Genomic DNA, 27,107 nt, shown 5'->3' on the forward strand with positions numbered 1-27,107 from the left:
TGCTGCCCTGTTCTATAGCTCAGTTGTGTTTGTTTGAGCAGCACATGCACTTTATAATAATGTAACATGTTTTATGTATGTTAACATTTAGCTTCACATCCATTTAATTATTTTACCTATTGATTAAGGAATACCAAATTCAACCCTGAAAAAAAAATCATTATATTGTGTGATGTGGTGTATTTGAGATTCCTATTTTGGTAGGACAAGCAGTATTTTTTTGCAGATAACTTGGTCAGTAATGAAAAACAGGACCTCCAAGGAACTATTTCTTCAAGACCCACATTTATCTTAAAAAGTGCACAGAGAAAGCAAGTGAAAACCACCATAAAGTCTGAAACTTTAACAATTATTCTGTCTCACATTTCTGACTGATTTTAAGCATCAGCTTTTAGAGGAAAACAGGACTGCAGATATCGTTTGAAGCTGATTTTAGAATGGCAGCCTTAAAATAGAGTTGTTCTGGGCACTTCTGCATGGATTTTGTACATTCAGAAACTTGAATTGTTTAAAGAAATCATATGGGTCATTGCTTTACCTGAATTTCTGTATGCTCTTTTGTGAAACTGAGAGAATAGATCTCTCCTAAGATGGTAGCCTCTCTTGAACCCCAAACCACTCAACACTGAATTTGTAACAAAAAGACCAGTGTAAAATATAACTGACTTTGAAGTAGGCATTCTATTTTGAATTTAAATTCACGTTTTGTGAGCACTGAAGGCCAGACACCAAGTGTGTTTAGATTGATACACTGCTGTAGGTTTGTTGAGTGAATACTGTACTGAAAGATGCTAATACTAGAAGTGAAAGTCATTAGTCTTAAAAACAGGGCCATTGAAAGCAGTTACACCAACAGCAGACATTTATGAGAGACAGCCATCTTTTCATCCACCATGTGCAGCTGCAGTCCAGACAGCAAAATAAACAGAGAACTGTGTTAGTGCTCAGTATGTTCCTGGATAAGACTGACTCTGTTGCTGGTATATATTGACTTAAATCTACAGGATGCTGAGAGAGAAAAAAGCCAACCAGGACTGATGATAAAACTGTTTTAGAACTTGTTGAGAATAAATCAGTAATGTAATTTTATTTTGACTGAGTGAACAGTAATTGCTAATTTTTCCCCAAAACTCTCATACTATCGATATTCAGACATGTTATGCGTGCGCTCTTCTTTTGGACAAATACTACCATTTCTTAGCTTGTTCAAGTTAATGCATAATCATCATGGCTTTTAATCCCTGTATAAAGAGTATGAGATGACTTGCACATAGGTCTTTTCAAAACCCTAAATTGGCCTGAGCAAAGTGTAAAATTTTTTAATATAGTCTCAATGCAGTTTTCCCATATATAAACAGCTCCTGAAGTTGATGTTTCACAGTTGGGAATGAATTTGGTCTCTGCAATTACCTATGGGTGAGTAATGGCTTTGTGAGATAAACCATCCCTATAAATACGTTGCCTGTACTGTACAGGTATCTGGGAACCTTCTACAAAACACTTGCTCTTCCTGTTGTCCAAGGAAAGCCTGTAAAAGAGGTTTCTTGTTTCAAAACAGCTATCTTGCGAAATATGATTCCTAAAGAGAATATCTTATTGAAATTTTATATATAAATTAATATTTATTGATTAATTTGCAGGCTAGCATAAAGGATAAGAGAAAATGTTGAACAAATCATCTTTGGATGATATGGATTACTTAACAGAAAAAAAATCCTTTTTTGCCTGATTGTGTAAATGTGAATTGGGCAAAGAATTGAGCTTTTTTTGTCTTTTGCTTAGAAGAAAACTGATCTGTGTGTTACATATTTTTGTTACCTATTTTTTATCAACGTTGAAAAATAAGTACATCATGGCATAAGTCCTACTGAGAAATTATGTGATCACAACTGGCATTAGTAATAGAAGGGAAGCAGAAGTGTTAACACATGTCAGTACTGTATAGATCTTATGGTTACCATTGCTTGAATTGTGTTGAAAATAGTTTTTAATATTTTTAGTGGATGCAGAGTTGTGGTTTTTTTTCCAGATTTGGGTGGAATAAATTGGTGCTCTCAGTCAACAGCTGTCTTTCATATATGATGGGAGGACTGGTTTTTAGCTGATGCTTTTGCTGTTGACAAGAACTTAAGTGGGAGGTTTCGTATGATTAAATGTAGGCAAGTCGATGTGATATTTTCTGTATGGTCTGCAGAGTCCTTAAGAATAATGTGCCACGTAATACTCCTGGTTTTTTATAACTCTAATTACAAGGTGAAAAATCCCCATTGCTTAAATGTTCAGTACATCTTAGGTGTCTACATAGCATAAACGCAAGTGGATTTTGGAATCTGACAGCCTTTTTTTCTCCAAAATAAGTTTTGCGGAGTGTGGAATAGATAGAAGTTTCTGCTTCTGAAGCTTATTCTGGTATGTTTGATTGTGATTGAGGTTTGTTCCCCATTTTGTACGCTCTGTAGGCTGATAGCCTGAAATTGTTCTTGACAATACATGTGGCTGGCTGCAGGTGTGTAACATGTTTGATCACCTGCCTTGGACATGAGCTATCATCTTTCTCCTTGTATGTTTCCTCAAACCCTTCCCCTCCTGGGTGGCCTTCTGGGCCCTCCTGTGTTTGAATCATTTCATAAGCTCTTTAGTCTTGTCTTTGAGTAGTCACAGATTTGTTTTGACAAGAGGTTGAATCTACTAGCAGGTTAGCAGTATTATCCATAGTTCAGCTTGTGCAAAGGTCTTTTGAGGCTTCACTCCCTACTTCCACTAAATAACTGGCAATTAAGACGTTGTCTAACAGTTTCTTAAATAGTCTTTGTTGTTGTTCTTGAACAAGAAGGTGTCCTTAGAGAAAGAGAGACAGAGAAAGCAAGTCAGCCTTTATGTCATTTAGTCCTGAGAGACTGGTTCTGATTTACCCTGTGGTGCACATTGCAGACCTGATACCCATGGTTGAATCCTGACTAAATGGTGTGTTTTGATGAGACTTGGATTCTTATCTTTCTTTCCACATCGCCATTACCTAACAAAGGAAATACAGACACATGGGGAAAGAGTGAGCTGCACAGTGCTCTACCAGGAGCAAGGGGTTTGGGTTCCTAGGTAGGATATGGGTGAACATCTTTTCTGTCCAGCATGGTGACTTTCACATGGGTGTAGGTTCTGAGTGCCCAGTAGCTGTTTTTCCAGATGGGCTGCCTGAGCTCTGACTTCACAGTTCATATTGTAAACTTCAGAAATCCCTTTCAGATACTGCTTTCCTTCAGTAAAAGAGAGCACTGGAAGAGGGGAAAATCTTCATGCTTTGAAATATTCACAGTTTTGGGAAGAAAGTTGAAAGACAAGTGGAAAAAAGGTTTGATTTTTTAAACCTAGATAATTAAAAGGAAGATTTAGGAAGAGAAGAGAATGTAAGTATTTTTAATTTTTGTGTCTTGGGATTCTGAGTAAAACAGCCACAGGTTCTAGCATCAGATAATCCTAGCTTTCACCCAAGAAGAATAAATTTCTGGTGTTGACAGCTGCTGACAGAAGAGCTAGGAGAAGACAGGGTATATATAATTTGCATTTGAGGAAACCAGAAAGCAGGGGGAAAGTAATGTTTTTCTGCCTGAAGCAAAGCCAAACTTATAATTTAGTTTTATTGTTATTGTTAGGTTGTGGTTTTGGTTTAGGATTTTGGGGGTGGGTATGTGTGTCCCTCTAACTGCTTGGGAAAGCAGTACAGGAATTAAGAGATAATCTTTGGTTTGGCAGTGGAAAGATTTGTGTGAGTGCTGAGATGCAAGGACACTTCAATAACATGCTTGGGAAAAGACAGTTTGAGAAGTAATCAGAATGTGCAAAAAGAGCTTGGTCTTTTGAAAAGAAAAAAAAATACCACCTGCCCAAACCTGTCAGCAGCTGGGAGCAGTTTCCCTTCCAAATCAGGTTTCACCCTGTTGTAGAGGTCCTTTTCTAACTACTAAGCATACTTGCACAGCTGTACTACCACACAAGGAAAATTGTTAGTTGGATGAATGAAAGTCCCTATCTAATTCCTTACCCTGTGAACAAGCAACATACTATCCCATTACATTGTACATCCTTTTCATGTCTTTCATAAACCGGTAAAAAACATAAAGCATTGCATCAAAAGAGAAGATGGTGTCATGCAGTATTTTTAACCAGACTCCACAGTAGCTGGTTGATTTGTCTTTACTTTGCAAGTAAATTCACACACAGTTTTGCTTGCTCACCATGATCTGTAGGTAAGACATTGTTTCACGAGTGGAAGTAAGAGGAATGTTTGCATCAGAATGAATTTGTTATTGGCAGAGACAAATAAGGAGCTTGCTGGTAGAATGAGTAACTCTTAGTTCCTTATTCACAGAAGGCATACATGGAAGACAGCAGTCTGAAAAGTAAGCATCAATAGAATTTTGCAGTGCATTAGCACTCGGCTGAAAATTACACTAGCATTTTGCTAAATCATGAGATAAAATTACTATTTCAGAAAGGCCTTTGTACTTTGGAATAGTAAATGGAAGTGTACTTTAGCACAGGGCTATTGCAGTACCTTGATAATTCTGTTAAGAAAGCATTTCACCAGTTTTGCACAACTTGATTCTTCTTGTCTGTCAGTGGTAGCAGGCAGCTGTGCTCACTCCAATAATACAAGCATTCAGAGTCAGTGTAAATAAGGAAAGAACCAGGTTGTCTGAAGGATCCTTTTCACTCCAATGAGCACTTTTGTCTTCTTTCAACAATACAGGTGCACTGTAATAATATTCTTGCTGCCCTCACAGGAGAATTTCCCTGAAAAGGCCATTTTGTCCACTAGCTTTCCTTTCATACATTAGCCTGGGGATGTGCGATGGAAGAGGACTTGAGGGCTCAGCTACTGGCAAAATGTAAATACACCGCTGAATTGACAGCGTTTGGGAAACTGCTACTCTGATTTCCCTTGAGGAATGAAGATGATTGCCTTCAAGAAGGTGAAGTGGTGACCTGAATGACCCTTTTACTCCCCTCCTCCTCCTGGCGCCTTCTCTGATCACTCTTCAGGGCTCTTTATCTCTCCACGCATCCAGTCTTACAGTTTGCATGGAGGCGGGCTTTTTCTTGCAGAACTCCAAGGACAGGTTTCAATAACACTGCTGTATTATTTAGGCTTGCTAACTACCTTGAACAGAGAAGTGTATCAGAGAAAACGAAATTCACTGGAAAATGGTGTAGCAGTGTCTTCTTGTCTGTGTTCTCATTTTTGTCCGGGAACCACTAGTAAATGGGGTCCTAGGGAAAGACAAGAAAGAGGAAATGATGTTTGGGTTTTGTTAAGCACTAAAACCAGCCAAATCAAGGCCACTTTTTTGACCACCAGGACACTGTAACACCTGTCTTAAATAACCTTTGAAGAAGTAAATTACTGTGAAATGATTTAAATGAGAACAGGAAAAAAAGTATTAATGTGCTGCTGGTAGTTAATCTTACTATAATGTGACATTTCTCTGGAAGTACTTTTAATTCTGCCAAATGACTTGGAGTTCTGAGAGCTGTGTCTTTATTTATCCTTGCTTTGCAAAGATAAGATAAAGAATTAAATACATGAGAAAAGGTTTGGGGAAGGTGTAAGGGAGAGAATGCTGGAGAGCTGTATCACTTAATTTCAGCTACCTTTCCAGCACTACTGCCTTACATTAATTCTTCAGAGATGAAAGCAAATTGTTCTTCAAGATTTCAAGGCTTGAAGTATGAAGTGAAAATTCACCAGTTAAAGTGTGAATCTTATCTGATTTGAAAGTTCTCATTAAAAAGTTAGATTTCACAGAGAAAAATTGAAAGGCGCATCATTTTAATAAAAGCAGAATCTATGTTTGAAGCTTTTGTTGGACATATAGGCTAGCGTTTCAAGAGAATATTATTAGTGAGCAGAGATGTGGGTCCAGATTTAAAGTTGGTGGTTTAAATCAAAAATCTATGTACTATCCTCATTAAAAAATAGTGACCGTTGATTTACACATTTAATAAAAGCAAAATAACTAACACATCAATTGGTAGCTAAGGAAACGGCCTTAAATCTGAGACCGTTTTCTGGCAGTAAATTAATTGTTATTTTTCCCTAACCTTCCCAGAAGATGAAATTAATGACACATCAGGAGGTGTGAACTGTTTTATTTCGAAGGTCAGGGGACCTACTCATTTGTCTAACAGCAGTGCTCAAAGCAGCAGATTTTAATTTCTCCAAGGGAAGCCTTTACACGTAGAATGCCATTAAAAATATTAACAACAAAGTTTTAAATAATTTCCTTAGTTTATTATTGATGTAATCAAATGGTCTTAGTTTTGTAAACAATTGAATTTTGTTTGGTATTTCATTTCCTTATTTACTAAGATCAAAAGGAAAATTTGGAAGTCAGTTTGACTTTTGCTTGTTTTAATGGCTCATTTCAGAGTTTTTTGGGCAAACAAGATCACACTGATAGAGTATTTCACCTTGAAAACTCAAAGAGATTTCTTTTAAGTTTGTTTCTACAGCAGTAGTGGGCACTTGTCATTACTGAGCTATGTGAATGAGACCTGTGGATTTGCCATTGTGGAATGTGTACTTGGCTATGTTTTGCTTTCCGTAGCAAAGCTTAGCTTTACTTAGTTTTTTCTTGGCATTGATGCACTAGTTGCACATATTTCTCCTCTTTAAATGTGCATTATGGGGTTTCCAATGTGGAATTGCTCATGCGAGAGCAAGACTAGCTTATACGATCCAGCAGGAGGGGCTTTTTGTTATGAATAAGAAACAAATACATCTGGAGCCCAGGAGCCTCAGTGGAGCTCAGTTTTGGTGCAGACTTCCGCCCGCTCAGTGCTTATTCATTTTTAGGCTTTTCTGCAATGCAAATCACTGAAAAGTGGGGAAGTGGAGTGTTCCAAAGTACTGGGTTTTAATAATTTTTATTTAATTCATGCTAGGAATATATACCGATATTTTATTACCTTTTTCTGGTTAATTATGACTCTGTATTCCATTTCTGGCCTTAATGGAAGACTGTGCCCTCTTCAGACTTCTTTTCCACTCTGCTAATGCACACAGAGGTATCTGTATTGCAGCATATTTAAAAGAGAAGGCATTTGTATGTGTGATAAACAGCTCTTCTGCCTAATGCTGACAGCTGTATAACTCTGACAGGTTTGTGTGGGAAAGCACTCAAGAACTTTTAAGCAGCTTATTTGGAAATAAATTCAAACATTAGCAGAGCTATAGACTCTTGTAAATATGTATTTGCACGTGTAATTATTCATAAGCGAGAACAATTATATATAAATGATACCAGAAGACTTTTTGTTTTTACAAACAGTAAACTAACAACTAATATTCAGAAGGTGCACCATGTAACAGAGCAGTTTGGGGAAGCATATGGGGCATATGTGGCAGGGATAGAGGCTGCAAGGTGCCTATGCAGGTTGCAGCGAGATCCAAACAGCACTGAAACCAGTGTGAGCATCCCATGGTGTGCCAGCCACAGCAGCATCCCGCATCTCTGCAGGGAGATGCTCATGAGCAGACATGAGGAGAGAGAGGCTGCTGCTGAGACACATGGCTGAAGGTGTCCTCCTGGAAGGAGGCAGTCCATCCAAAATGAGTACCCAAAATGAACACCCAAAAGTTCACCAAGAGACGGCTGCCACGGGTGACCCACACTGGGGCATGAACACCTCTAAGGGACAGTGGCCATGGGTGATTCATGCCAGGGCAGTGCTGGTGTAGTTGTTCATGTTGGTTTTTTTCTCCATTAACCAAAGCAGTGATCAGAAGTTGTGTTAGCTGCAGAATTAAGTAAAAATCTCAGAAGTCAAGGCCATTTTGTTTGCAACAAAAGGTTAAAAAGAAGAGCTTATAAACTTAGGTAGCTCAGCTCCAACACATTGCCATTAAAATCCTAAAAAGAAATGCTTCTTTGCATTTATTGTGTCACAGTCTGGTAACATTACAGCTATTTCCCAGTTACCAGCTTTCTTCTTCCCTTTTCTGCAAATTATTTTATCTTCTTGTCTTGGTTCTCCCCAAAGGGTTTTCCCTTTGTTTTTAAGGCAAAGTTATCTGTTTCTAGTATTCACCTTTGTGCTGTTGCCAGTTAAAACCCCCAATTCCTCCCTCCCTAAATCAAACCATGGGTGGAAAAGGCAAAGACTTGGTGACCATCAGGAAGGAGGGCCAGCACCCAGGAAGAGGGATTCCTGGCTGCTTTGGAGACCTGGGATCTTGTCCACTCTGTAATTATTTTTTATGTTACCAGGCATTTGGGAATAGTGAGTAGTGTTTTTACACTGAACATCATATTATTTCATATTCTCCCCTGAGAATGCAGAGATATTTTCTTTATACATATCATAACATACCTAGGCTAAAAATAGTTAATTAGGAATCTCACTTTTCAAAGGGTATTATGTTTCTATTACCACTCAGAAGCTGTGTCTATTCTAGCAGGACCAAATATATTGAACCTTTGAACAGTGACAGCAGGTATTGATAACCCATCTTAGGTAGCTGCATAAGAGCTATAAACCCCATCAGTTCTTCTCCGTTTAAAACTTCCACTTGTGATAGCATATGCAGGGCTTTGTTGAATATCTTTAAGATATTTTTTTTTCTGCAAAGCATGTGCAATTGCAGGACAAATTAAATGATTTAACATTATTAGTTACGTGAGCAATACAGAGATTGCCTTGATCAAGGTGGAGCACTGGAAGCATTTATGGCTCTGTGAGTTGCCTGTCAGGCTGCACATTACAAATGAAACTGATGCTTCTCTGTCTCTTGGCAGATCATCAGCGATTCTTTTGGTGAAGTGAAACTTGAATGTTTCCAAATTGAAATGGGAAGAAGTGTGAGGAGGGAAGATAGAAAATAAAGTGCACTGAAAATGGTTGGTTCCGCAGAAACCAATGTACTGTCTCATTTATTCCAGTGCCTAATCCTATGTAAGTCTGTGGGCCTAAGATAAAAGTATAGGAGAAAGATAAGTGGATTTAAGAAAAACCCACCACACTATATTGCAGAAGAAAAGCACTGTTGCCAAATTACTCTCTAGCTGATGCGTGCTGTGATTTCGCATTCACTTTAGATGTATAACATAAATTTTTCCATCCAATAACATTTTAACTTTAATATTTTGACCTCTACTACTCTACTTGTTTGCATTTTGAAGTTTTGGAGAGTTTTGCCTCTCTCAGCTTCAATTTCACTTCATTATTTCTCCAAGATTTATTTTTTTTAGCTATTTCCCAGCTACTAAAATGAGTTAAATGAGCATGCAAAAAAACACAATAAAATATAAGAATGAACAAGTTTAGAAGTCTTAGTTTGACTGCCTGAATCCAGATCTGTTTCTAACATAACAAACTTGATTCTCATCCCATACTGTTGTATATCAAAAATATCTTTCTTGTTAACAACTTAGTATAACCAGGTGAGGGAGAACAAAATTAAGCCTGTGCTTTTTCCCTCCCGAACAAGATTTTCTGCTCTGCTGTTTGTGTAAAATTAAATAATGAAGTAAAAAGTGTTACTATCTCATGGACAGGGCCAAGTACAGTACCTAAAATGTGTGAGCATCATTTTGAGATAAGTTTATAAAACAGCTTGAATATAAAGGTCATAAAAGGGCATGAGAAATTTAGCTTTTTGTGTGTGGGGATGGAAGGGGACTTCGAACTCTTGCATTTGCAACATTTTCCAGTTGTATTCAATCCTACCTGTGTTAAATTGTAGCTTTTTTCCCCAACTATGTAGTATGGAAACATCTGTCAGAGTGTGGCAGCAACAGAAGAACAATGCCTTTTTTTTTTTTAATCCCTTTCCATTATAAGAATCACAGAATCATAGAAAGTTAGGGTTGAAAAGGACCTTAAGATCATCTAATTCCAACCCCACCACCAGGTTGCTCAACACCACCCCCTGCACTCCCAAACCCCCACTCCCCCTTGTCCAGTCTGGTCTTAAACATGAGGTGGTAAGACTTAAAAAGAGGAAGGAAATTACTGAGAAAAGTACATCGTGTCTATAACTTTACATGGCAACAAGGGAAAGCTGATGTATTCCAGTAACAGTGAGAGGAGTGAAAGGAATCAGCAAATTTAATGCCTTAGGCCATGAATCTCCAGGATGCAATCTGAGAAGAAATCCATGCACACATCTGTAGTAAAATCACTAGATACTGCTGTGTTAGGCTTTGGTACCAGGGGCTTTGACAGTTTTCCTACTTTGAGAATTCGTGTACTGGAACAGAGAACATCTTCTCTTTTATGAAGACAGAAATGAAAATGCCCCGGAAAAGAAACATTTGCATGGCTTTTATATATGCTAAAATATGCATTAGAATAAAAATTATAATATCTGTGGTAAAAGAAATTTATAATTTGAATAATGCTAATTGGAAATAGACTAAGGAATACATAAATCATCTTTTTATTCAACTTCAGTTCAGTGATGACAAATATTGCCTGCCTTGAAAATGTAGCTAGCTGTCTCTTGTGTGAGCTGTTTTTTAGAGAAGCAGTGATTGTGAAAGGTGCTACTGAAAGCCCCACTTTTTTATAGTTTTAAAGTTTTAAAATCTGTCAGCTTTAAATCATACTTCTTTCCATTTGTAGCTAATGCTTTCACTAAACTATTCCTTTAGGAAAAAGCTGCTTGAAGAGGTGGACTGAATACAGAATAATGCTGAGATTTGTCCATTAGTACTTCAAAGTGTTGAAAATTGCATATCAGAGCTGTGGAGTTCTGTTTCAGATTTTTCCTGTCATATTGTTGAAATAATTACAGTGTCTGTGAGATGTGTATAATTAGATGTTGTAATAAGACTTCAGAAGTACTTTTATGAATCTCTAAAAGTATGAGTATGTGAACACTGAAGTCTTGTGATAACTGATTTTCTCTCCTTTTCCCCTTCTTGGTAAGTACTGACATAACTTTTTCAGACGCTGTTTGAGTGTACTAGCACACACTGGCTTATTTCAGGCACTGAGGATAGTGATACTTATAACCTGTCTGTGACTCCTCAGAGTTTATTAATTGCTAAATCATGTTCCTAATATAGTTATCTTACACCTAAAAATAGTAGCATCCGTAAGAATTGGAAATATGTAACTATCAATGGATTTGAACATCCAGTGTATTAGAATTAGTTGTTCTGTGTCACTCGCTTGGCACTTCAGTGCAGGTATATTGCTTTCATTGATGTCCATAGCATGAAGGAATAAAAACTAGATGTGAATTATGATGCGTGAAGCAGGGGAATAGATTGAATAAAGTGAATAATCTTCATAGATGTTCTGAACTTGCTGAAAGATTCTTAGAGGTAAAACTGTTGCTCATGTGTCTCTAAAAGTCATTGGTCCATGCTTATCATCAGAAGACATCTCTTCCATACGAACTCCAGCTGAGCAAGTTTCCATGCATTTTATCTAGCTTGACACTTACTTTTACATTCTCTGGAGCTGTACTGAGCACTTTGAGTGTATGATTCAGTATCTAATTTTTAAGGATTACCCCTTTGGCAGGGATAGTATTTGTCAGTTACCTACCAACCACCATTAACACAATGCAGGTTAAAATAATTAGAAAATAAACAATTTGTCTACAAAACAGGAAAACAGAAAGCTACATAGTTGCGAATGGTTAGAGATGAGAAACAAGTGAACACTTGGGTTTAGCTATCCTTAGGTCAACTCCAAAGCTTATCTCATGCTGTCTGGTTGTTTGCAGCATCCGTCTAATCATGTGGCTGGGCATAATGTTTTTATGCATAAGAAACCTGTTCTTACGCAAACTCTGTATTTTTATTCATGGAACAGAAATTTGATCTGGACATGTATTTCCTTTACACGCAATCTGGCCTGTGGTGGTTCTGTTCAGATTCACATCGTCATCCTTTTCTTATTTCATTCCATCCCTACCTGATGACAGAGATGGTTACTGAGTCCACTCCCACTGGACTGTTGAAAGACCCAGTGCTGCATTCAGTTATTAACCTACGAATTTCCAGTCTGGTGTGAGATGAAGCACTTTTGTTCACTGATCAGGGCAATGTTCATGCTCAGTATATCTTTTGAGTCTTTGAATATTACATTGTGTGTTACAGCTGTGGGTTGTCAATCTTGCTTTATCCAGTCATTTCAGTGGAATTAATACCCGTGGCTTTCTGGGTTAGATGAGACACAGTGATAATCAGTCACTGTGCTATGGCTGACTTTTAACCTGCCACTGCAAGAGTGGAAGACAGTTGGCATGCTAATGGATAAGCAAAAATATATCTATCTTGTTGCTCCCATGTAGTTCCTTGGGGTTTGTCCCTCTGGGGAAACACAAATTAAAACAGGAGACATTTTGCCCTGACCTGAATGAAGCTTTCCTCATGCTGAGCATTGTAACATTCTTCTGTACCACTGACCAGGCAGCTGAATCCATTCAGGGAGAAGAAATGAGGCAGCTTAGTGTTAAGAATATACGGTGATATAGACTTGTTGGTGATAGTAGTGTGTTAATCCTCTGGATAGGCTGCCTGGGAAAGAAATCGAGGATGCAGAATGTAAAGTTTAAAGTTAGTTTAAACTTTAGTTTATTTCTCTGTTTTTTTTAAATGCTCAGGCCTTTAAATTGACTGCAGGAATAGATTTCACTTCAGCTGTTACGGAGGTGGTGTAAAGTCCAGCTACTTCTGAAGTGCTTCCTTCATTTTGCTAGCACCTAAATCAGATCAGCAGTCACTTTGAATCGGACACAGAACACTCATTTTTAGTTGGTCAGTGTTCTCAGAAATATATTGAGAATGTTATCTTGTGACTGTATTCTGCTACAAGCCATGCATGGTTCCTTTTGATTTCTGTAATAGCTCCACAAGCATTTATTAGGAGGTAGCATTGAGCCATATCTGTTAATGTGAATGTCTGTGGGTTTCCATCTATTTCTGTGCATGTGAACAATTATAAAGCAAAAAAAAAGAGAAAAGGTTTCTACTATATTGCTGTAATAACTGCAAGGAGAGCGTTTGTGTTTCACTCTTCTGTTGGAGTGTCTTTTTTGTCATTTCAATCCCAGCAGTATGTGGAAATTCTTGCCTTTATTTTCCCAGTATTTTTTCATGGGCAAAGTTGTGCTGTGCCATTAAGTGAGACTGTGGCATAATTTAAGCAGAATGAGACCATTCATTTTTTAAAACTCAGTGACTCTTCTGATTTTGGCACTTGTTTTCATCTGGTCATGTCTACTAAGAGCAGAAACTTAATTAGATTTAGGAGTCTGGCTTTGTCAGTGATTTGGGATTGGATATGTCAAAAAGAGATGAAAAGTATTCTCATATGGGGGGAATTCCCTTGTGTGGTTCACTTGCAAATTTGAACATCATTATTGATAAGAAGACACTGTCTCTTACTAAAAGATATGTTGATGTTTAAAGCGTTTCTTTTAATGAACTCATCACTGTATAAAAGCACATACAGTTTTGGTAGACAAGAATAAATTAATTCAAGATTTGTGCCCATTATGTGAAATAGTTTGAACTTTGTCTGTCTTTGAAACCAGCCCAGGTGATTGGACTGGATGACCTCTGGAGGTCCCTTCCATCCTAAATTACTCTGATTCTGTTAAGTGGAGAAACATGACAAACATTGTGCTACAAAATTCAGATAATTTTTCCTGTGATGTGTGTGCCTACACACATTTCACTGTAGGAAGGTGCTGTTCTGATTCCTACGAAGTTATGGGGTTTTCTGGGGTGCGTATGCAATTTTTTCCTATGGGGACTCAGAGTTCCATACAGATTGTTCTAGTGAAAACTTCTGAGGAGAAAGAGCTTTGTGATTTGAAAGGTGTGAAAAGAAAGGTGTGAAATAAAATAACACAATCTTTTCAGCAAGCTGAAATGGCTGGAACCTTCTGCAAAATAACATGTAAATTAATGTTGACTAATGTTAATATTTAGAATGCAGTGACAGATGAAACCCCATGCTTTTTAAAACAGAATAGAATAACTTCTTCTCTATATTCATTCTTCTGGGGTTAATTTAGTCTACCACATTTAATTAATCCTACAGCTACGTAACGAATCCTTTTGTAATTAGAAGATAGCTCTAGTTAAGAGTTGCACATGAAATCAGATCATTAGTCCATGAGTATCTGGGCATACATTAGTCATGTTTATAAAAATGTTTACAATATTTAGAAAGTGGAGGACTCTGTATTTAAAATCAGAATTATTAAGCTTGTTAAAATCATGCAGCCTAAGGATATTCTTCACTGCTGCTCTCCATTGCAAATTTACTTTAAATGTTACATAATATTGTTTTAAATACAGATGTTCCATTAATGTAACATCAGTTTATAATTATTTACTTATGTGTAGAAATGACCAGGATTATATTTTTAATTTCCATAACAAAGTGTGTGTGTGTATGTGTGAAATTAATCTGGAAATTTCTCAGTAACAAAGACATTGTCTATATTATAATTTTTGATTAATTTCTACATCACTATACTCAAAATTCCAAAAGAAATCCATACAAATTTCTGGAGAACAAATATCAGCTCCATTATGACAACTAGGGTTGGATTTAGGAGGAAAAGAAGCTAATTGTGAAAAATCAGTGCTGAGAAAAGCATCTGACCTTGATCAATACACAGGCAGGCAATGAGAGAAGTTTGGGATGACTGTGCTAATGATGAATCTGCTTGGCTGTCAGGTTAAATTCAAAACTTAATATAATCTCTGTGTAACTTCTCAGCAGTTTAATCTTCTTTCTTCTTTCAGTCTTCATGTAAAAAAGGCCAGAACTTCTCAAGTAAAAGCCTATTTATGTTATCAAAACAAGTTGAATTTCTGTGATTTACCATTAAATTATTTTACCCATATCTTTTGCTTGAATTGTAATCAAAATTAAATCCCTGTAAGAGAATGAAGAGCTTTGATCTATATCCATGAATCTAGTAGGGATTAGTGCACCTAAAAATGGCTGAGAAATGAGGCAGTGGGAAATAAATGTTTGAATACCACCTCCTTCTTCCTGTATTGCTTGGGGGAGGGTTTTGAGTGAAATACATGCAATTTTTACATGTAAAAACTGGAAAAGAGGGATGATTGTCATCATCATTACTAGGTTTGGTACACATGCCCATTCTGGCACTACTTTATTCATAAGGAAGCAGCATCCAGGTTACTAGCACTGTTGCTCCCCAGGGTTTATGTAAAGGCTGTAGACTTAGTGGCTACCAAAACCTGACCACTTTCCAAAGTTGGAAATAACTTTGTGGTTTGCAATGCTGCCTAAAGGTTGCTGGGACAAGTTCACATGCACAAATACTTATTGACAGGGTTTCTAGCTGATGGCATGCATTGACTCTAGTGGTGAAGAAACAAACTAGGAGAGATTGAAAAGGGAAAGGACAAACTTCTCATCCCAGTGGCCAGTTGGAGTGAGAAGTATAAAGGGAACTGCAAGCAAGCATTTTTCCCTTTGTGTCTAGTGCAGTGGGTGGTTCTCCCTGTAATACTTCTCCCATAGTGACTGTATGTTTTTCTTCAGGATCTGCTCAGACTCACAGATGACTGTTCCTGCATGTGATGCTGTAGGTGCTGACTGGAGCACGCTTATGTTGGGGGCAGGTGCTGCATGCTGCTTGGCTGTTAAGCTCTCTGCATGCTTATTATTGGGTCCCCTAATGTAAACCAAAAGCCATCACTGAGGAGGGGGAAAAGGTGAAAAAAGAGATGATACCCATGCTAGTGGCAATCCTTTCCCATGAGAACCCACCATAGCAGTTCTGTTTGGGTTGCCATGTGCAGGCCACAGATGCAAATAGAAAGCTCTAAGCAGTACAAAATGCCGACTTCCAAAGGCACTGTACTACAACCCAAGTGGTAATTTCACCGTTTATTAAAGTTTTTGGGACTGAATTAGCAGATGATTTGAAAACCATTGGGAAAGACAGGTGTTGCAGGTAGATGGTAAGTGCTGCAAAACCTGACTTAACCTCATGACAATTAAATGCTATGATTTTTTTCTTTGGTTTTTCCCTCAAAGCTTATGTTATCTCAACATGATTTTGTCTGCTCTTCTGACATTACACTCTTCTAGTTGCATGTTTTCTATTATTAATAAAATTTTCCAAACTGGTGTTATGTCCTATTTTGGCAGATCTCATAAAGAAGAAATGTTTACTTCCTCTTTATTAATATTATGCTATTATCACTCCATACACACAGTGTTTCATGGCAATCATTCAGAGGCTCCTTTCCTTGGCAATTTCTTGTGTTTCTTGTCTGGTTTGCCCCAAAATGCATGTTTATGAAAAAATGTAATTTGCAAAAAACATCTATTCAGGTTTCTGTAGGTGGAGTCATACCTCACAGTCATTTCAATTTTCTGCATCTTTCCTTTGCAGCAGATTTTGTCTGGAGCTGTTTCATGACGCTGTTGATCTGTGCAGAGGAAACCCAATCTTTTGCTCAAGCTCTTCACTATTTTAATGTTTTCCATTAGATACACCTCAGCCATGGCCCTTTATCACCCTTCTGGTTATTTTCCTCTCATTCTGATACCTTGCACAGCGTATGTCAGCTCATCAGTGGTACGTTGTCCTTTGCTGACCTTAGTGTGTCTCAAGGAAGGGAGGCCTCCTGCTTTCTCGGGGGAGTGACTGCTCTTGTCAGCATTATCATACATCTGTTGGAGAGTAGATAAGGTCAGGAAGAGGTATGCCCTCCTTTCCTGGGAAATTGCTGAGTTACTGGGTACCTTACCCTGGGTACTTCTTACTCTGAAGCATCTTGTGCACCTCAACACACAAAGGTGCAGTTACTCTACTGAGCTGCAATAAATTTTTGCCTCTTACCCTGACCCTTGCTTTTCCCTTCTCTACTTTCAATTACTGCTCTTGGTGGGTTCTCTAATAACCATGAACACAAAAGATTTCTGGGGCTTCTTGATCTGTTGTTAATGTGTGTGTCAGTGTGTCAGAGGCATAAGTCTGGTAGGGTTTAGACTTCATCACAGTTTTGTGTGGTACTTTGCTGGACCTGGTCATTCAGTCATGCCCTGTGATACATTAGGAGGAGCCAAGCCAGCACACTGAGGGAAGTGATCCTTCCCCCCAGCTCTTATGGTGCCAAATCTGCACTGCTGGGTCCAATCCTGAGTACCGCAGTGCAAGGAGATTTTGTTTTACTGGAGCAAGTTCAGTGAAGAGCCACAAAGATGACTGAGCAACTGGAACATCTTTTGTTTGAAAAAAAAGGCTGAGAGGTGTGGCAGTTCAGCCTGGGGAAGAGAAGGCTTAGGGGGGATGTCATCAACATAGGGTTTGTTCTTTGGATTTTTTTCAAGATGGAAAGAAAGGAATTGCATGAGCTATTCAAGAACTATGCACATCATGGCTTCATACAATGTCATCAAGATGCTGGATTCTCTGTTCTTTTCCTAATAATTTCTGGCCTTTTATTTGCCTTTTCAACCACTGCTACAATTTGGTGGGGTTTTTTGTTTGGTTTTGTTTGGTTTGGTTGTTGTTTTTTTTTTCCTTTTTGTGGTTTGGTTTTTTGTGTGTGTGTGTTTTTGTTCTTTTTTGTTTTCCAAAGAACTGGTCACAGTGACTCCTGTATTTATTTTTTTTTCTGAGATTCTAGGAACTGGGAAGGAAGCCTGCTTTTCTAAGTTAAAGTTGTTTTCCCCATGCCTGCTGGTTTGCATTTATTATGTTCAATTTCATCTGCTATTTTACGGCCCAATCACAGTAGTGTGAGACACTTTTGCAACTTCTTCTGCATACTCTGAATAATATTAAAACCCCATCAAACATTGCCACATTACTATTCTGTTCCTTTTTACCAAACATTTAGAAAGACATTGAAAACTTCACTGAATGCTCCAACACAGTCACGGCAGTGTAAAAGTTGACCATTTTCTATTTACTGTTTTTCACCTTCTGTTTTTACCTGTTACCAATCCAGTTTGCCTCCAGTTCTCTGGAACTGTCCTAGTATTTGGGAAATACTGAAAATCAACATATGTAATCCAGAATTTTTATAGTATGCTTGAGAATAGTTTATTAGACCTGCTGTTTAAAAATGTTTCAGCATTGGTGTCTGTGGCTTTCTGTACTCATGAGCTGATATTTAGGAACCTCAATTATTCTTTAGCATAATGTAAATATATAGTTTAGCTTTTCCCTTAATAGATAATAGCCATTTTTATTTAATGGTTCTGCTTTTATTATAATAAATTCACTGTTAGACTCCCTTCACATTTAATATGCAGGAAAACCTCCTTGGATCTCCTGAAATGCAGTGTATTCATCTTTTGCCCTTACTGAATTTCTGATTTAAACTAATTGCTGTCATTGCTCATATTTTTTGTGAATGTGAAAGCCTGCATATTTTTATGTGGACTTTCACATCCTTTCTAGCCGGTTAGGTTTTTTAGGCAATTTATGCTTCTTTCTCAGTTGTGTATGTTTCTTCATTTTTAGGGCAGCTTGGAAAATGTTTTCAATATATGTTTTTATTCAATTATTTTTAAATTTGAGGCACAAGTGCTTGGGTGTTGTAAAATTTCCTCCTTAATAGTCTGAGTGAAATGATTTTTATTGCTTTAGACTTTAGTCTGTTTACATATACTATATAAGCATTTGGATGTCTTTTGATTTTCACATTTAAAACACATTAATTTAATTGCAGTTTACTTTAGAATTGTGTGGTATTGTTTCAAAGAGGATGCACCATAGTCTTAGCCAGAATAAAATGTGTCTGGTTTTACTTCTGCAGTGGCATGGGAAGACAAGTGTATCAGCTGTCCCTTCAAGAGAAAATTCTAGCTGTGATATCAGGAATTACTGTTGTTGTAGGTTTTTGGTCTTAATATTATGGGCAAAACATATGAGGGAATAATAATAAGAATGAGCAAAACATTCTCTCTCTCTGATGCTTTTCACTTCTTATCTCTGAATCATAGAATAGTTAGGATTGGAAAGGACCTTAAGATCATCTAGTTCTAATCCCTCTGCCATGGACAGGGACACCTCACACTAAACCATATCACCCAAGGCTTCATCCAACCTGGCCTTGAACACTGCCAGGGATGGAGCATTCACAACCTCCCTGGGCAACCCATTCCAGTGCCTCACCACCCTAACAGTAAAGAATTTCTTCCTTATATCCAATCTAAACCTCTGCTGTTTAAGTTTGAACCCATTACCGCTTGTCCTATCACTACAGTCCCTAACGAATAGTCCCTCACCAGCAACCCTGTATGCCCCCTAAGAAGAAAACAAAGGCATAGCTTCCTGTCTCCTGATCCACTTAGAGACTCATCACTGCAAACACAGGCCATTGTTGGGCTGTATAGTGCCTTATGAAGTTGTGTTTCTGCTTGCAGCACAGTAAGATACAGTGGAAGTGAATAATAGCAAAAATGGGCATTGCAGAGTTAACCAAATTATTTCTTTTTCAACTGTGTTCAGGAATAATCTTAAAATTGCTAGAGATGACAGTAGCTCAGGCCCCCTTTCTGTAGCAGAAAGGACCAAAAGTTATTATGGAACCTTGGGTCACTCCTTCCAGATTCCATATCCTCTTACTGATCCCATTCAGTGAAAGGAAAGATTCTGTGACATAAAAAGCAATCACACAGTAGACAGCACACTATCAGATTATATCTTGATTATCTCACACATATTTTCCTTCCTTTTCTGGAGTGTTTCATCTTATTATTGTTTTAATCTGTGATTTTAGCAGCACATTTGAAGGTCTCTTATTGCACAGTTATTTTAAAATATCCATTTCCCTGCAGTCAACTTGCTTTTATTCTTTCCTATTTTGCTAATGGTTGTGGTTGATTTTTTGGCAGAGGCTGTAATTATTTTGTTTCCTGATGACATTTAAATCCTGACCACTGCACGAAAGAAAAGGATTATTAGTTTGAGAGTTCTCCATGATTAAGAACAAGGCATGATTTACAGGGTTGTTTACTACTTCTGTGATAATTATTGGAAAATGAAAGTTTATGTTTGGTAAAAATGGGTGAAGTAATAATTTATTGTGGACATAATGTTGTGGAGTAAATCACAAGAAAAGTCTTCCTTGTTGATTTTATTCATGAGGTTTATGGTATGTGTAACTCTTAAGAAACTTTGGTTTTACATGAATTAAACCAGTTCTTCTGAATAACCTTGCTTTATTTTAAAGTCAGGGTGTATAGTGTATTATAACTGTTCTGTCATTCCCCTTTCTTCTTCCCCTTTCCTCTTTTCCTCTTGGCTTGGTGCAGCACAAGAACACAAGATTTGCAGGAACAGGCCACAGTCCATTCTGTCTCCAAGAATGGCAAGAGAACCTGCTATTAAAAGGCAGCACACAAGTTTGATCACTTTTTTTGGTCTGTTATTTTCATACCTTGTCAGGCTCCACACTTGTATTAGCAATATCAGAGGGTATGTTCCTGCCCTATCTTTTTATTATTGGTTTATGGCCAGGGTATTCATGAATTTGTTTAATCTCTTTTTGAACTTGCTGGTACATTATGGCCTCCAATGGCAGAAAGTTCAAGAAGGTCTGCCAGGTAAAGATGTACTTCCTTTTCATGTGTTTCAGGTCAATCGACTAGTTTAATTCAGTGCCCTTTTATTCTAACTGCCTGATAATTTTGATTCCCTTTACACAATAAGGAGGAAACTGATCTTGAAAAATCTCTAAAAGTGATCCTCTAGTAGGCTGGCCTACCTTGTGTGAATATTTGTATTTTAACAGTTTAATTATGGGAACAGGTTCTTCTCTGGTTACACAGTGAATAGCACTCTTTTCCCAACCATTTTGCTGGGATTACATTTGTGTGTAAGAAGTCGGCCCAAAGAGCTACAGATATGAGCTGAAGCCTCATTACTGCTTTATCAAAAGCAGTACCTTCCCCTAACTTGTACTGAAATAGCACATTTAGATTTGCGTGCCTGCTTCAGTGCCAAAATGTCATACAACTCAAGGGGGAATTCTGGTCAGAGTAACATTAAGTTGAGTGAATTTTACTCATGATGCCAAGCCGGTTATGATTAACCATTTAGCACAATCTTTAAAAGCCTGTCTAGCTGGGAAACTGTGAGTCATTGTTGGAACTTAATTTATATAAAATGAATGATTAGTATCTCTTTGTACAGTTGTTCTCAGTGTCAAAAGCAAAATCCCCTGTGCTACCCTATATGTCAGGAAAGACAATTTTAATCTGTAAAATATGTTAAACTTTCTACTCCAGATACTCTCTAGAATTAAGGCACTGCCATTCAGAGTAGAAACTGATGACACTAGGGAGACAAAGTTTCTGAGAACAGGTTGGGTCTATGGGCTCCAAAACCAGGTTAGGTCCACTGCAGTTTGTGCCATCACAGTCCAAATCAGTGACCTTTCCAATGACAGTGTCTGTGAAACACCGAGTATTACCAACTTCATACCAGTTCTCCTTGGTCACTGTCACCATTATAGGTCGGAGGCTGAATTCGCCAATGTACATCTTTGAGATCCTGGAGCAAAAATGACGGCATTAAAAATACTCAGAATGGGCTGATTTAAAGAAGGAACTATGTTTTGCAAGATGCATGAAGTTGCTTAACTGTATTTTTATGTTGTATTCTGTGACAAGGATGAATGTGAATATCATTGGTGATGTCCCATGCCATGCTGTGATTATACCATTTGGTGTCCGAGTCTCTCTAATGGCATCACACAGCAATCTGTGTGAGAGCTTTCACTGCCTTTCACACTCAATATAGCTAGACAGCCACACTGTGGCAGCTCATCATCCTTGAAATCGTGGTGGAAAAGAACTGCTTACATAGCAGATGAAAATGTGGCACTGTTGAAGTGTGGGGGAAGAGGTACAATGAGCAGCAAACACACTCGGAGTTTGCTAACTCAGACAGTCAAGGATAATGGACAAGAGTACTGGATACCACTTAATAAAAGCAGGAAAGTCACATACTTCTCTGTAAGATGTTACTTCACTGTTAATCAAATGTGAATGCTGTGTGCTATAAGGCATACCATCAGTGCCCAAATACTTCTCATTTCTAAGTTAGGGATAACATGAGCTCATTGAAAAAGTCTCTGAGAATCAAATTCCTAAAGCAGTTCAAGTTCAGATCAGGACAAAAAGCATCTCATGTTTCAACTAGGCAGTTGTAGTGATGACTCACATCAAAGACTCCTTCCAACACGGTTTCAAAACAGTGGTAGGCTTTGTGGTTATGGCCCACTTTGGTGGAACAGGCTGCTTTTGATAGTGACAAAAATAGTGCACTGTAAATTAATAGTGTTTACTGACACACCAAGAGCAGACATGCAGTGACACGCATTGGCAACTCTTGTAATGGGATAATGGTATCCTTCAGAACTTGTCATTGTGGTCTTTTAATGCTTGTATGAACAATATTTTGTTAATTCTCACAAAAAGATCATGAAAAGGGTCAAGGACTGCTGTTCGTTCTGCGGAATGTGACTCCAGAAAGCCTGTCTTCTCTTTCTATCTGAAGAACCACTGTAGTCAGAAGCATTTGAGTATTGACTTCTACAATATCAAATACGGCAAGATTCTGAAATACGTTGAAAGGTCCAGAGCCTTGCATACTGTGTATGCCTGATGTCAGAGATAGCAGACGAAGGGTAGAAGCATCTTATTTCAGGGTACTTGGGGAGAATATTCTTGACAAAAAAAAGGAACCTCTGTGTTAAACGGAGCTCTCAACTCCTTGGGACATTAGACCACTACTTGAAATAGGAGGAAAGGACTGGGGCCAAGAATCAAGAGATATTGACAAGAGCCATTCTTGATGTGCATTTTGGATGAACGTTTCTGTTGCTGCATAACTCATTATTCAGGTTTTCCCCACTACCCTGATGCCTGTTACTGTGACAGAAGATGATTGCTTTAACATGATTGGTTCTTGGCAAAATAACATTGGCTGTTACTTACATTTTTGTTAGCTTTCGAAACTCATGGGTATGAATTGCTTATTTTTTTGGTCTGTTATTTGTCCAGGAATTGAACCTAAGCTGACCAGTTCATATTTGTCAGCCTTTTCATCAACCTTTCAAAGACAAATGCTGGAACTTTCAACATCTTTCCCGAGTTTTGAGACTATCTGTTTTCTCAGTATCACAGTTGATTTTTACCCAGCCAGGACAATTTGAAAACGTCATGCATACATAACCCTGATGTTATCTAGACCAAGTTTGTGCACCCTTTTCTTTGTTGTTGTTTTTATTAGCATCTGATCTCAGTTAAAACTTCTAGGGAGGACAGAAACTAAACAGATATCAGACTTCTGTTAGCTTGTGCTATCTGTTGGTAGACTGAAAGACTAGGGAAGCTTTTTTGTTACTTTTGTTTTATTAACCCCTGTGTCCTTTGCAGTTCCGTTGTGTTTCGTGCCATTGAACACTCTGACTCCTGAATATATGGGATGATTGGGCAGTATGAGTGGTCTGGAAGGAGTTGGATTAAAGTAATGGTAGAATTGGAGAAAGATGAGTGGAGAAGTGGACTTTCTGCTCCATCCAGTTCTGTGTCCATGATGGAGAAGAATGCCTCCACTGTCTTGTAGATATGCATACACTAGAGTTCAGTTTTGAGTATGTAATCATCACATGCAGATGTGAAGAAAACAAACCAACAATAAGGAAAGTGAGCAGCAAATTGTTATTGCTTATACCTGCTTGAGAGCTTTCTGAGTTAAATACTGTATGCATACAATTGTTAGATGGTTAATAGGCTTGTAAGTCAACTAAAACTGATGGAGAGGCTTATGTAGGGTTATAATTACATGTAATTTGGCACATTTTCAGAATTGCCTACTTACTTATGTGTGCAAAATCTGTCCCCCAAAACTAGTTACATTTTCTCAAATATGTGTTGGAGGTTGGAACATATGCATACCACCAAATATATAACCTTTTGTGTGTATAGCAAAGAAATCGTGTTGTAGGTTGGAACATATGCATACCATCAAATATATAACCTTTTGTGTGTATAGTGAAGGAATTTTTGCTGTTACAGGTTGGGTTGTGCATTTGGAGAGCTTGTTTCATAAAGTTAGTGTTGACGCTAGTACCCCTTAAAGACGCTGACAGTATATTCTTCTTATGGGCTGTGATTGTCTGAAGTAGTTTTTTTTATAACACAAATATGTATTTTTTTAATAATACAAATATGTGTTTGCTTAAAATGTAGTGTTTTAATGAAATTTGGCAAGAGTCATATAGATAGACATAAAGTATAATTTTGTTAAACCAAAATGCTTAGCTGAACTTGCGTTTTTTTGCTCAATGCAATATTTAATTATGAATTTTGACTGCATCAGGTTGAAAGAATTTCTCTGCATTAAAATTGAGGCAGAGGGTTTGGCCAGTTGTTCTGTAGTGCAGTTCACAATCAAAAACCACCAGACCCAGGAGAACTATATGCTATCTGTAAACAGAGTGTTAATGAAATTAAAATTTTAAAAGATAAATTTTAAGTTTAATTTGAAATATTTGTGTTTTTGTGTACTTCTTGAACCATAATATAGGATCTTGAAATGTATTTCTTAAATGTAAAATTTCCAACATTTTTAAAAATGAATTTTTCCTAAATTGATTTTCTGCTGTTAATAGTAAATTTCCTGTAAAAAAACTTGGTGTGCAACCTTATGCTAAAGACAGTTCAAAATTAAATGCTATTTCTTCAGTGTTATTTCAAAGTGAATTTGACATGTTTCTTTTTTGTCTTGCTGTCTTGCACAGGTGTCATTTTTCTTGTTCATTATTTTTGTGGTATATACCATGCTGCCCTTCAACATGAGAGATGCTATAGTTGCCAGCGTCTTGACCTCTGCATCTCATACGATTGTGCTGAGCGTCTGTCTATCAGGTACATCTGTTGTAAAGGAACACTTGGTTTGGCAGGTAGGTGCTTTTTGGAATTAATGATTAATTGTGCACTGAATAGCCTGGCAAATGAGCCAGGAGTGCCTCAGTGGGTGCTTGAGAGTATAAACATATTTCCCTCTTAATTTCTGAATTGCTACAGACTTAAGTCACAGGTAGTCACTTTCTGATAATGAGAGTGTCAGTAATGTTATGTCTTGATGAATCACGTACTTAAGTTGTAGAATCTACAGTCACATACTGCTTGCCAATGTAAAACCTAACATTGCTAAAAAAATTACATGATGCAGCTGTACTGTGATAGATGCATTACCACTCTGGTATGTAAACCGCATTGCTCCTCTCGCCACCTCAGCCTGACTTCTAAGAACAAGGATTTTTTCCAGGCATCAGTGTTATCTATGACTCAAAAAAGCATTGCTCCTTTGAATACCCTGAGATCTGCTGGGTTAAAGATCTGCTGTGAAGATGCTGCCCTTTCCAAACCTGCTGTAGGGCATCTCCTGTAATTCTCACCCTTTTATAGGAATTTCACAGCCTCCTCCTGTTGGAGCCTCCTGACTGAAGGGGACTGGCTGGCTCCAGACTCCGTGACATTTAGGGAACCCATCTGTGTTTGCAGTTGGGTGTTGGCTTGTAACTCAGCTCTGACAATTTACTGCGTGACATACTGCAGATTAATAATTTTTAAAAATCCAAATATTAGGAGTTGTTTTTCCTTACTGCTTTGCAGAAGATCTTTTAAATGGTGAAATACTACAGTTTTTGTTGTAGTACTGTGACGATCCCAGCTGTCATAGATAGAAATCTGCATTTTTAAGGAAAACTTTAGATTTCATTTTAAAAAGCAAATATGTGTGTATTTTCTAAATATAGCTATGTCATTTTAGGGAAGAGAATTATTTTAAATTTTGCATCAAAATGATGTTGAACCTTAAAAGTAAGGACATTTTTTTAAACATAGCAGCAGAACAAGAAAGACTTTATGCTATTTATTGTGAATAGCATGAAAAGTGAAGCAAATAGTTTCTACTTACCTTGTAAGTTACTTGAGCCTTATTTTGAAAAACATTGTCCCTCAAAGAATGACTTCAAAATTGCAGTGATTTTAGAGAAGGCATGCCTTGTAAGTTACTGTTCAGGAAAATACATTTTATTTCCCGATGTGGCTGCAGATGTGTTATATGGGATACTGGAACTGAAGTCCCATGAACAAAATATGTTCTAAGAATATTCTCTGTAAAATTTTAGTTGGTGACATAAGCCTTTCTCTTGCTGATTTGGGTTAGTTGTGTGTTTTTTGCAGAAGTTGCTAAGATGTGCTGTATGTTAAGCAAGGACTGTGGTCATCTCAGTCAATGTAGTATTTTAATAATTGAGGTATTGTTATTGACAATTGTCGGAATTGACAATTGTTATTGACAGTTGACGGAATAAAACACGTAGAATGATATTCTTGGGTTTATGTCAATCTATGGCTTTTATTCTGGGCATAGATAAGCTGCTAAAACAGTATTCTAGTTAGCAACTCCTTCACTAAAACATGGGTTAAAGCTGCTGTTTGCAGAATTTATTTATTTTTCCTGCCTATTTTTTAATTTAGTTTTTTACCTTTCTAGACCATTAAAATTTGATATATTTAAACCAGTACTTTCAGAAGATGTTACATTTCTAGACACATCCACTCTCCAGAATAAAAAGAAATAAATCATGCATGGTGATGTACAATTTGTGTGTTTCATCTCTTCTGTAACTTCCTGTTTCATTCAGAAAAAGAGGAAGTCTGAGCAATTTCTGTTAAGAGTATTTAACTTCCAGGATGTTATTAATTTCCTATTCTTTCTTTATAAAATGTTTTAAGTGTTCTGAGTAGTTTGGCAGTTTGAAAGTACTGAGTGCACTGCATTCTTACGAACACGTGGAAGAGACTAAATGCCACTGTTGCAGTTCATTTGCCCTCTGTACACTTTAAGATTAGTATTGTTTATACTTTGGAGTGTAAGCAAGAAAATGTTTGTTTTGTGTTCTCTGCTATTGAAAATCGAGACCACAAATAAAGGATTAGATTGGAGATACCAATTACACTAAAAAGAGAAATAACATTTGTCAGTCCTATACCTCAAGTTGGTATGGGATGTGTGTGTAATTAACAACAACAAAAGAGCTGGAGTATAGTTATTT

General features: G+C 37.5%; 1 protein-coding gene across 1 annotated transcript in view; it reads left to right on the plus strand.

Annotated features, from left to right (window-relative positions):
- The window catches only part of ADCY2 (adenylate cyclase 2), a 205,386-nt gene that overhangs the window by 39,033 nt on the left and 139,246 nt on the right, over nucleotides 1–27,107 (plus strand). Inside the window, exon 3 of the mRNA XM_031052834.2 lies at nucleotides 24,783–24,944. Within this exon, the coding sequence (XP_030908694.2) occupies nucleotides 24,783–24,944 (162 nt within the window). The remainder of the gene's footprint in view (nucleotides 1–24,782; nucleotides 24,945–27,107) is intronic.

The sequence above is a fragment of the Melopsittacus undulatus genome, chromosome 1 (assembly GCF_012275295.1).
Source record: "Melopsittacus undulatus isolate bMelUnd1 chromosome 1, bMelUnd1.mat.Z, whole genome shotgun sequence".
Classification (NCBI taxonomy): Eukaryota; Metazoa; Chordata; class Aves; order Psittaciformes; family Psittaculidae; genus Melopsittacus; species Melopsittacus undulatus.